This window comes from Nanorana parkeri, unplaced genomic scaffold, assembly GCF_000935625.1.
Source record: "Nanorana parkeri isolate BGI_ZX_2015 unplaced genomic scaffold, ASM93562v1 scaffold134, whole genome shotgun sequence".
Taxonomy (NCBI): domain Eukaryota; kingdom Metazoa; phylum Chordata; class Amphibia; order Anura; family Dicroglossidae; genus Nanorana; species Nanorana parkeri.
The window spans coordinates 1,487,504-1,499,629 of record NW_017306402.1 but is presented as its reverse complement, the minus strand read 5'-3'; the positions used below and the strand labels follow the sequence as shown (position 1 = coordinate 1,499,629).

Here is a 12,126-nt window from a genome sequence, read left to right as displayed (position 1 = left end):
GTTGCCATCAGAAAAGGTGATTTCAGTTATATAGACCCTCAGGCTGCTACCCTAATAATAAATATTTTCAGATTTCTATATTTTCAAAGAGTTGTTACACATTGTCTCCATAATTACATTTACTGCATATTTTTTATATACAGTATGGTAAAACTTCTGCAGCTTTTTCTCAACATAAACTGCAATGTGGCTTTATTGAAATACAGTATTCTGACAAATTGAACTGTTGAGAAAGAAGCATAACCAAAGCCCTAGTGAAATAAACTTATGATTTTAATGAAATGGAAGCCAGCTAAAGAATGTAAAAATTGTTGCACAGTGCTCCTAATCTCACTTTTAATGTATAATCCCATCCCGCAACAAACCTGCACCATGTTATTATAGATCCATTTGCAAATGGAGCGAAGAACTTAGTAAATAATATTTAACAGGAAAACCACTGCAGAGAAATAATTTTGCATTCATTTACATTTTGTATCAGGCCAAAGTCTAATGGGAGTTTGGATGCAGTGATGCGTTTGCATTATTTCATAATGTGCTGCCTCTGTTTAAGTCATGACTGCGTGCTGTTTAAATATTATGGCAGAGTACAAAATGATGCATAAACCTGAATTTACAATCCATCAGAGGGTGGAGGAACTCAGTATATCCCAGAGATGTCTTTCTGATCCTAAGAATAGCTCTCACATCTATTTATAGCAGCGCGGAGCAGCAGCCGCTGTTGGCAAAAGCCCACTGGGAGAGGAAGCTATAAATAAAACTTGCTGTGCTGGATTTCCTCTTAAACTAATTAGCTGATTTAAGGCTCGGCTATGCTCTGCACACAGCACTGAAAAGTAAAAGTTAGCAGGTGTCTTGAGTCCAGTTAATAGGAAACTATCCATCCTTCATTTGCTAATTAATAGTTGTTTGCTGATGTCATTAAAATATGTTTCCATTCTTTTAGTTATTTTTCATGAAATGCATACAGTTTCACAGGGTGACCTGAAATAATTAGTAGCAGGAGATGCGTTTTCTAGCTTGTATGTAGGGCCATTTTAAGGGGTAATGCAAGAGGTGGCATAAGCTATTATCAGTCTTTTTCAGTATGGGAGAGTGAAAGAACCATTATGGTTGCAGTATAAGCACAGTTCTTACACTTTGAGGCTGATTTACTAAAGGATTTGAGAATGCTGACACAATAAATTGTAAGAATATTTACTTCACAATTATCCAATCCTGCGCAGATGGAATAAGTAATCAGGGTTTTTTTCAGACCATTGGATAATTGAAGAGAATCTTCACACATTTTATTGTGTGAACATTTTCAAGTCTCTTGCCTTTTTGACTCTTCAAGCCATTGCTCAAGGTGGGCTTCTGCCAATCCAAGCATCACAGTTCAAGCTACACTTTGTTACAATATGCCTGAACTGTCTTTGCCTTCAAACCAGCATCAAGTCTCTTCAGCCAGAAATAAATGGTCAGTCTAATATGCCTGGTAATTGTACATACATTTGTTATAGATAAATGATGGTATGTGAAATCATTGTCTGTTTTTTCCATCTCTTATTCCCCCAGTCACTAAGTTTTATTCTACTTTTGCAGGAAAAGGATTCTGCTGCAATTGCCATGTCATAACAATAATGATATTCTCTCTTGTAAAGGTCATGGTAGATGAATTGAGCTAAAAATTCAGGCGTAAAAAAACACTTCACGAAGTCCATTTGAAATATCTGGATCGTGACTCAACCAGCAGCCACTTTCCAACACTGAACCATCTGTGTGTGTTTCAGACACATTGCTTGATTTGCTTAAACTCTGCCCCATATTGGCTCTTACATGAACAAAACCGCTTACAAGTTTGCCAAACACAGCACCTTTTAGAGTCCAAAATATGACTGCCACCAAAAATACAGCATTTGGAATGTATGCTAATTAGTCACAGCTTTGTCTTGGCGGCCGGGAGCGGGGGGCTCCCAGAGCGCCCGGGAGATTTTTTAAATTATTTTAAAATTCTTTTTTTTACAGCAGCAGAGCTGTAGGAAAAAAAAATTTAGGAAAACTTACCAGTTAACTAGAAAGAGTAGCCAGAATAAAGTGACTGATTTCAAAGATGGAGAATGAGCTGCCTGAGATGTATTGACTTGCAATGAAGTAATCATGAGATGGTTATTTGGCATAGCAAGTTCCCCTATGCCCTGCTGGGTCTGAGCATAAATCTGCTGGCAGAGCGCAATCAGCAAATGCAGCCCCACCAGCTTCTTCCTGTTCACAACAGCTGCATTCTTAGAATCTTTACACATAGATACAGATCCACTGCCAGAATAAGGCACAAAAAGCTGGTGGGGATGTAATTACTCGATACAGAATGACTGCTCATAGAATTGTTTGAACTGACCCAGCGGGGAGCTATGTTAGGTAATTGTACAGACACGATTAGACCCTATTTAGTGACAAGTCAATCCAGTATAATAAAAAAACACAATCAAAAATGCAGTTAGGTAGGTAATATATCATACGTTTGTGATTCTAAAGCATAGATTGGCTACATTGATTATTAAAGGAATATTGAAAGCGAAGACAAAAGTTATGCTTTCTTGAATGAATGTTCTAAAGTTTTGAGCATATTGCAAAGAAAGTTATCATGTTGATAATATAGAAATATATTTGGCACATGGTTTCTAGTGTTAGTTGTTATTATAGGTTATAAAATACTAAACAAGTCAGCTTGTAGCAATATACACTGAGTGGCCAGATTATTATGACCACCCCATCAGTACTTCGTTGGGCCACAAGATGACTCCACGAGATGACTTTGTTGGGCCGCCTCGTGACTCCACGAGATGTTGAAAGGTGATGCGAGGAATCTGACATTGCACTGTTGCCCTTCTGTTGTCTTGTACCAGTCTTGCCACTCTCCGTTCTGCTCTAACATTGACTAGTCGCTGACGGCCACAATTCGCACGTTCAGACCCAGATTTTTGGCTGACAGCCCAGTCTTTAAACACTTTAACAAAAGCTGCTCTTGAACATTTAATGAATTCTGCTGTTTTGCTGATACTCGCTCCATGGCTCCGAGCGCCAACAATCATCCCACGTTCAAAGGCTGTTAAATCGCGTTGTTTACCCATATCTTCAGAAAAAATCACTTCTACTGTCGTGGTAAACAACCTGCTTCCCTATTTATAATGGTCTGGCCCTCTAGCAACTTCAGCGCGAAATTATAGCTAATTATAGCTAATTTGCCTACAAACGTCAGGTGGTCATAATAATCTGGCCACTCAGTGTATGTCCCAACTTTTCAAAGTAAAAAGGTACACATTGAGTCCTCCCCCTAATCCAAACAACTCTTTTACCAAGATAACATTTTCCAGATCCAAAAACTAAATCAATTCTGTGAACATCATGATTTAGTATGTATGCAGCCATACAGAATATGATTGGGGAGCCTTAGCGATGGCCAAGTCAACATAAGGCATCTTGTTTGTGTTATGTATGGGTTGCTACTTGAGAAAAGCGAGCATACGTCTTCACTGGTGCTTTACTGAATTTACCTTTGGTGGTTCAGACTGGGCTTTTATACCTTGAAAGTGTTTTTAATAGAAAAGGAAATAAAATACATAAATAAATTCTCTATTGAGTTCATACACATGACACCTATTTTTCACCTATACTCAGATTTTGTGTTTTTTTGTACAACAGCTTTTCTTCACAATATGTAGTGCATACTTACATCATGTGCTGTCCAACACAGTCCACTGATACCCAATATCTACCCGATTATCCTCTTAGACAGCATTAGATTTCCTGCATAGCTTTTGATGTTTTTTTGAGAATTCTAATGCATGCTCACAACACCAGACATCACCTTGAGGCCCCTTAAAGTGTAACAGACTATCGGATAAAGCGATACTACAGGACTTTTTGCCATGACCATTGCGAAATACAAGTGACGTGGCTAGAGTTAGCATTGCAATAGTCTGCGTGATGGCTGGTGTACATTGCACCATGATAACATATTGTGTGCTAGATCATTTCAGCTTACTGCACTATTTAAATGCAGTTTCTATATATTAGATTAAAGAGCCATACTTAAAGTGACATTAAACCCTCAGATTTTTTAACATAAACCAATACTGTAATGTGTACCTTACTGTAATCCATGGTAGTTTCCCTTCTCTTTGCTGCTCTTCCTTTTAAATCCTCATGTCTTCTCATGCTGGGGGAGAACTTCCCTTTGCAGCTGAGTGCCTCTTCCTCTAGTGCTGGCTCAGGTTGCAAACCTACACACAGACACCATGTATCCATTTCAGAGACAAGGCAGTCTGCTGCAAAACAGAAGTTCTGCCCAGCATGAGAACAGATACAGATTTAAAAGGAAGAGCAGCAAAGAGAAGGGAAACAACCATGGATTACAGTAAGGCACACATTACAGTATTGTTTTATGTTAAAAAATCTGAGGGTTTAATGTCACTTTAAGGTAAGACTTTTAGACACCTGGACTATTTAAATTTACCATCTAAACTTTGTAACATATCAATCAATTTCAGTCTCACCTTTTGTCCTGCCCTCCTACTCCCTGATCCTTTCTTTTGCAGTGGACCCTTTCATCACATTAAAGGGCCAAGTACTAGATTTGGAAAGCTGAATGGGACAGGGCTAAGCTAAGTTTTTATAGGAAAAGTCAAGATTTACATATAATTCAGCTACATATATCTCTGGATCTACTGAACAAGTCGTTTTAACTTTTCATTAAAGGTGACCATTGCTTATGCCTTTTTTTTTTAAATTAATATTATATGTTTAGCATGAATTGCCAAAGTACAGGTTTGCATTACCTATGTAAATGTGCCACATTCATGGTTACTGCTCCTGCTAATTGGTTCATGGTCATATTTAACATGCGGAGTTGTTCAGGAGTGTAATATACCTAATGCCTGTGCTATAATCATGTTTTTAAAAGATATATTTGACAACCTCTATGAAAACAAAAAATTAATGCATAGACTTTGTACTGTATTGACCATTAGTCTTTTGTTTATTTTTTGTTCTAAAAGATTGACCATGAGAGCAATGGAGGTCTTATTCAGAAGTTGCCATCCATCCTGGAAGATGATGAATTTGAAGACGATGAGAAATGTCCCTTACCAGTGAGTCCAAGGGGTGTCAGTCCTGTAGATTCCTCTTTGAAATTGCCTAAAGCCTACAGTTCTCCGATGCTATCTCCATTGACACCGCGGTCTTTCAAAACACCAACCAAGAGGGTAGACAAGAACTTTGGAGATCTCCTCAATATGGGGGAGAAAGGAAAGTTCCCAGCAGGTGATGGAGGAAGACCTTGCAAACTACAGCTTCCTGCATTCAGTATCAGTGTTCCACCAGTGCTTAGCCCCAGGTAAGTGAAGTCAAGCTGAGACAAGCTATCATAGCAGGGATAGGCAACTAGTTGATCCTAGTCTTTAAATATTCCTTCAATAATCATTGTAGCAAGGTATTTACTGTATGGTACCTTGTAGATCTCAGAGCCTCTGTGATTTTAAAAAGTAGAAAAATGTTGGGGCACAAAAAGTGCCACAAGGTCACATATGGCTCCCAGGGCTCTATTTTCTTTAATGGAAATGGTTAGTGCTTATTATGTAGTATACAGGCTGCTAGGAATGCTACAGTGCCTAATTTCTGTGGTTTTATGTTGGGTAAAGTTTACATGTATATACAGTATATCTCTCCTCCCTGCTGTCACTGACTCTTGCTTATTATCTTCTGATCTTTACCTCTCTTCTGGGTAGTACATGCTAATAAACATCCCTTTCTTCACTTATAGCAAAGGACAGCCAACTGCTTGCTGAAGGATTGCTGTTTTCTGGGTCAGATAGGGGGGATGCTTGGGATGTGAAGAGGTCTGCCAATATCACTACAAATGTAAATGTGACATCAAAATTATGTCAATCGCAGTGGCACAGATCACTATGCACAAGCATCCACCTCAAATTAAGCAGCCCAGTCTTACATAAACTCTGATTCATCAGTTTAATACCTCCATCGCTTATTATAACATAAAATGATGTGCAATCATTAGAGGATGTTGTCACATTGCGAAGATGTGTCCTTTTATTTATGACAAACTCTGAATATCAGCAGTACAAGAAACACTGAAATCACAACCACCTGCTAATGCACTGAAAGAATACACATCCATTGAAGCTGCCAATAAATTGTTAATCTTTTGGCATCTGTGGAGAAAAAAAGAAAATGATTGTTAGGAGACCAGCGTGAGGTCGTAAAAAGATTGTTTCCTTCCTTGTACTATACAGAAGATGTAGAAATGTAATCCATGAAAATATTGCCACCGCTGGAGGAAAAGAGCAGGCAATACTTTAAAAGAATGGAACAATGAGTTTTGTGCTTCTGTGTATACAGCAATTTCTGCTATAGACAATTGTTGTACAACATCACACATGTGCTTGCAGACCAATATTGTTACAATAAACTATGCTATTCAAATTTCAAAAGCATTCAAAAGCCTTAAGATTACACTGAATTAGAATACAACGAAACATAAGTGCTGACGTGTACAATTGGACAATTTCTGGTGATTTGAGTATATTTAATATGAATTTGTTTTATTTCAGATAGAACAGAGAAAGAATAAAACCCATGTCAGCACAACCCCCCCTCCAGTATTCACAACAGGACGTGAGAGAAAAACTCTCCAAACTTTGAGTTTTAACTTTTCCCTATCAGTACCAGTAATAATGATCACTAGGAAAAATGCAGAGGATGAATATCACCAGTTGGGACAAAGCAATAAATAACTGACAGGAGTTTTTGTAACCAAATATTTATTGGGTTTTCAAGGTATAAATAATTAGACATTTTACATGGTATTTTCCGGCCGCAGTAGGCCACATAAGCCACATGATGTGTTCGATAACATGCCAATGCAAACACAATGCATTATTATTAATGTAAGATAAGTCAAAAGGAAAGAGTAGTAAAGAAAGATGATCAGGTAGGTAGTCCATCGGTCGGTCAGCTTCGATTTTAGTTTGGCTCTATTCCGCAGGTCCTCGGGTCCCGACTAGGGGTCACCTACTTATTTCCCCTCGACTCTATTGACCATATCACAGGCGTCTAAGGGTGTTTACATCCAGATCAGGGTGGTTATGTAGGAGCCAAGGTTCCCAGATTGTTAGAAATCTGGTATGTGTATCAGTTAGGATACACGATAACCGTTCATTTAATAGTACATTATCCAATCTTTGTGTAAATTCACGGTACGGGATAAATCGTTTTTTCCAATTTCCTGCTAAGGTTAATTTGGCAGCAATGGATATTTGGTGTGCCAGGGCACCCCGGGATTTATTCAATCCGGGCACTGAAGTATCTAGTAGAGCCTGTGTTGGGTCTTTAGAGATATTCTTAGCAAACAGAGTCGAGAGTAAACAAAATATTCTGGTCCAAAAATGAGCCGCGAAGGGACAAGACCACCAGGTATGTAACATGTCCCCTGGGGTCAAACATCCACGGAAGCATTTAGTAGATGATGACGGGAACATTCTAGGCAAACGAGTGGGGACCAGATACCAACAAAACAATACTTTATAGGCAACCTCAGAGTTCGTGACATTACTGGAACATTTAGAAATATTTCTCCACACCCCCTTCCAGTTTTCATCAGACCAGTTCAGACCTAGGTCTGCGGACCATTTAGTAGGATAAGAATGGAGGCTAGTACGAGTTAAGAAATTCAGTTGCGAATATAGAATTGACACCTGTTTGGGCCCTCCTGGTGAATAGAGGCAGATATGCTCGAAGCAGGTAAGCGGGGCATTTAAGTGTCTACGTGCCTGCATAGAGGATACCCAGTTTTGTAGTTGAACAAACCTGAACATTTCTGCATCAGGAATCTTTTTATGTGCTTTAAGATAAGAACAGGTGGGTGAGTTAGAGGAGCGGTAAAAATCATATAATCTAGTGAAGCCATTGTTGGTCCACCACTTAAATATTTTAGGGTTAGAGTATGCTGGTATAAATAGTGGTTGTGGAAGTAAGGGGAGAAGGGGCAAAGAAGGCGATATCAGATGTGATGAGTATTTCAGTGAGTTCCACACTTTCAAGGCATGTTTCAACAGAGGACTGAGAGAGTGGGGTCTATCCACGGGCGGTAACCTGGGGAGTGCTTGTAGAGGAATTGGGGAGCAGTTGGGGATTTCCAACATGGTCCACAGAGGGACATTAGTTGCTTGGTGGATAGTAATTAGGGGCAACACGGGCGGTAACCAGGGGAGTGCTTGTAGAGGAATTGGGGAGCAGTTGGGGATTTCCAACATGGTCCACAGAGGGACATTAGTTGCTCGGTGGATAGTAATTAGGGGCAACAATTGGGATGCTTGATAGTAAAGAAGGATTTTCGGTAGGCCTATGCCCCCTTCTTGTTTGTGTTTATACAGTGTGGACCTTGGAACCCTGGGGCGCCATATAAAGGTTAAAATGTGCCTCTGGAAAGCTCGTAAGATGAAAGGTGGGACTGCTATTGGTAACACTCTGACAGGAGTTTTAACTCTTCCCTACTCTATCCAAGCAAAAAAATGTGCCTTTAGATATGCTTTAAGCAGAGATGAACAAGTATGCTATTAGGAAGTTGCATGACTTACACTGTCCAGTGGATGTTCCTGCATTGTGTAAAATAAATCTACCAAGGGTTTGACTGTTAAACATGTGTGAGAATCTTTTTTGAGGATAGTGCTGACATGCTGCAACTGCAGCTTTGCAGACTTTCTATGAATATATATCCTGACTACTATATGATCACTGGATGATTATATATTACAGTGTATGAACACAAGATGTATATATTTGTTAACCTTTTAAGGGAGCACATTGTCTATGTATAGTTGTATTTAAGGTATATTATGATTGAGGGTTAGTTCTTAAGAGTGCAGTGCATTCTGGTATATAGTATCCATAGATATATTTTCCCTATTGACATACAATTCTGAGTTTTTAGGGTTCTATCTGAAGTATAAAAAGCCTAAGCCTTCATCTATCAATATGGTACAGATCCTTTTAGACACGTGCTAACATAGGCTCCATCCATTGCTCTCACCTACTGCCAGCTCTCTTCTCACACCCAGCACTGCTTTGTCTATTCCTGTTGTTCATCTAGGGCACAGATTGTCAGTTACAGCTATTGCTGTACTTGCTACATCAACAGGGCAACCAAGACCACCATATCTGTCCTGTGGTCTCTCTGTGACTCCATGGCCACTGCAATAGGTGTAATCCCACATCAGGGAACAGATTGTCATTTTCTCTGCATGCTGATCATCTCTCTGTCACCACTAAGAGGAAGGCCAGAGGAGTCTCCATTGAGGGGACTTCCCTTCAATCCCTATCCAAATGACCCCCATCACAGGAAGTAAAACACTACCTGTGATTAAGGCAGTTAACTTGACAGTGTATTTTGTGTGTGTGTGTGTGTGTGTGTATGTGTATACACAGTGTATATATATATATATATATAGATATATCTATATATATAGATATATCTATATATATCTATATATTACTGTAATATATCAGTTATGGGATTATGTGCATGTTCATTAACTGGTTAAAGCTGAACTCCCTGCATGGCACTCCATGATGTCAGTGTGTGTGACCACTGGCCAGAGAGCTGAAGACTAGAGTCTGCAGGGGACCAGTCACACAGCATTAATAAAACCTGCAGAAAGAGGAATAAGGTAAGTATTGCACCTTAATTATCTATCCCTAAACTTAACAAGCATTTAACCATTGTAGTGTGTGTGGGTAACTTCCTGCCAGGAGTGAGGCTTTAATTTAGGCTGAAAGGGTTAAAAATATCTTATTGATTCATTCATAATACACATTACACATTACTGTCCAATCAGGCATTATTTTAACAAGAGGGGAATTTATCAAAACTGGAGCATATAAAAACTGGAGCAGCTGTGCATGGCAACCAATCAGCTTCTCTCTTTCATTTTCAAATCTTAACTGAACAGACTGAAGAGAGAAACTGATTGGTTGCCATGGGCAACTGCTCCAGGATTTGTTTGCTCTAGTTTTGGTGAATTTCCCCCACACTATTTCACTATGTCAATAGAGGAGCATAAGTAAAATAAGACAAACTGTAAGCTGTTTGTGGAGTAAAGTGGTGAAAATGAGGGAGAAGATGAAGTAGGGGGAAAGGAAGTAGATTGTAGACATGGTGGATGTGAAGGAGGCAGATTGAAAGCTGATCACAGAGAGAAGTGGAGGAGAGGAGAAAAGGCAGATATCTTTGGAACACGAGAAGAGAAGGCAGTGTGAGAGCTGATTGTAGACTTGGGAGGGATGAGAGAGTAGGTAAACTATGAGCTGTCCTAGAACCTGGGGAGAAGCGGGGGTCAGAGAGAAGACAGAGCTCATTGTGGTCAGTAGATTGAGGAGGCTGAATGGGAACAGATTGTAAACTACTGGAAGAATAGGCAGACTAGGAGCTGATCATGGCTTCAATAGGATAGGCAGGGCAGAAGCAAGATCATCATGGAAGGAGAAATAGAGGCAGACTGTGGATGCACAGTTGCAGAGTGAGAGCAGATTTTTGCTGAGGGTTGGAGGGTAGAGAGGTGAAGTACTTGATCATTACCAGAACCACTGGGCAGAGAATACAGAGCAAGAGCTGGTCATGAACTATGAGGAGGAGGATGAAGAGAGAGGAGGCCGAGAGGGAGCTAATGATGACCAGGTTGGAAATGTCTGAAGATGTTCATGGCTGAAGGTAGGGAGTTGATCATGGGCATATGTACAAAGTGACTTGGTTAACAGCTGCCTTCCATGGTGTAATGGTTGTGATATACAGTATATACAGGTATAATTTAAACCTGAAAAACCAATGACTGCATGACATCAGTGATATATCAACTATTGTTCCTAAGCCCTCTCAGTGTTGTGGTGTTTTGGCCCTCATAGGATACTGCAGTAAAATAAGGTACTGGCTTTAGGGAAAGAAACAGGTATTTACACTTACACTTTCAGCATAGTGAAGGTGCTAAAACTAATTTTTGAACATTGTACCACATTATTAAAGAAAAATAATTAAATCATATTATTAAATTCTTTGCACACAGAGATGAATTTTACCATTGGCCCAACCTTGCTGTGATTAGCAAACTGTCCCATCTGGGCACTTAGACCATGCATCCTACTGTAGCTAATCGATAACAAGGGTGTTTCTGAGGAAAAAGAACATAAGCACAGATGGATAGACTAAATAGGAGAATGATTGGTACTTATTCATGCTCCTAATACTTGGGATCTGTTCTAAATATTGAAATTCCTCAAACACTGATTTGCAAGAAAAACGCAGCAGGCACAATATTTTATGGCACCTGCTTATCTCAATTAAATACAAATCATGTTATCAATTTCTTTAATTACTATGAACTTCAAATTGTAAATGACTCTTTGGAATCAGAAGGATAAGGGATAAATTATGACAGGAGATCACGGATGTATAGGAAGGAGAGCAGAAAAGATATGGGCTTTGGGTAGGGATGCACAGATACCTTTCGAGTACCAGTGCCGATACTTGGCATTTTCATGAGAACTACCAGGGTTGCAGCGGTTGCAGCTGGGACCTGGCTCTGGCTCTGCATCACTGTCCTGAAATCATTAGTCTGTATTGTTTTAGAAAAACTGTCACATGACAATAAACAAAAATGTATCTGTACTCGTACTTGTAAGTACTTGGCAAGTGCCAGTACTCGTACTCTCAAAACTGGTATCTGTGCATCCCTTTATTTATATTTATAAAAACAAATTCGTACATTAAAACAGAGATGTACAAATCCCAGGAGATCCGTGTGCTCCTTACAAATGACAGCTGCCTCCTAACTTTTGAATTTTTCTCTAGTCTAGTCTTGGAGCTCAAAAGTATCGGTACATGTACTTGTAATTGTACCAAGTACTGTACTTGGTATCTGTGCAACCCTAGCTGTGGGTCTAACATAAGTTAATTTTAGCAGAGAATCAGCAAGGATCTGCTGAATAAATCTGACAATAATACAGAAAAGCTTGCAGAAAATAGAAAGAACTGGTTCCTAACAACACGTATGAGGATCAGTATGCAGGCCATGCTGTGTA

At 39.4% G+C, this 12,126-nt stretch overlaps 1 protein-coding gene across 1 annotated transcript in view; it reads left to right on the top strand.

The window, feature by feature from the left end:
* The window catches only part of LOC108784962 (potassium voltage-gated channel subfamily H member 8-like), a 336,787-nt gene that overhangs the window by 311,694 nt on the left and 12,967 nt on the right, over window positions 1–12,126 (top strand). Inside the window, exon 12 of the mRNA XM_018553917.1 lies at window positions 5,037–5,374. Coding sequence (XP_018409419.1) covers window positions 5,037–5,374 — 338 coding nt within the window. The remainder of the gene's footprint in view (window positions 1–5,036; window positions 5,375–12,126) is intronic.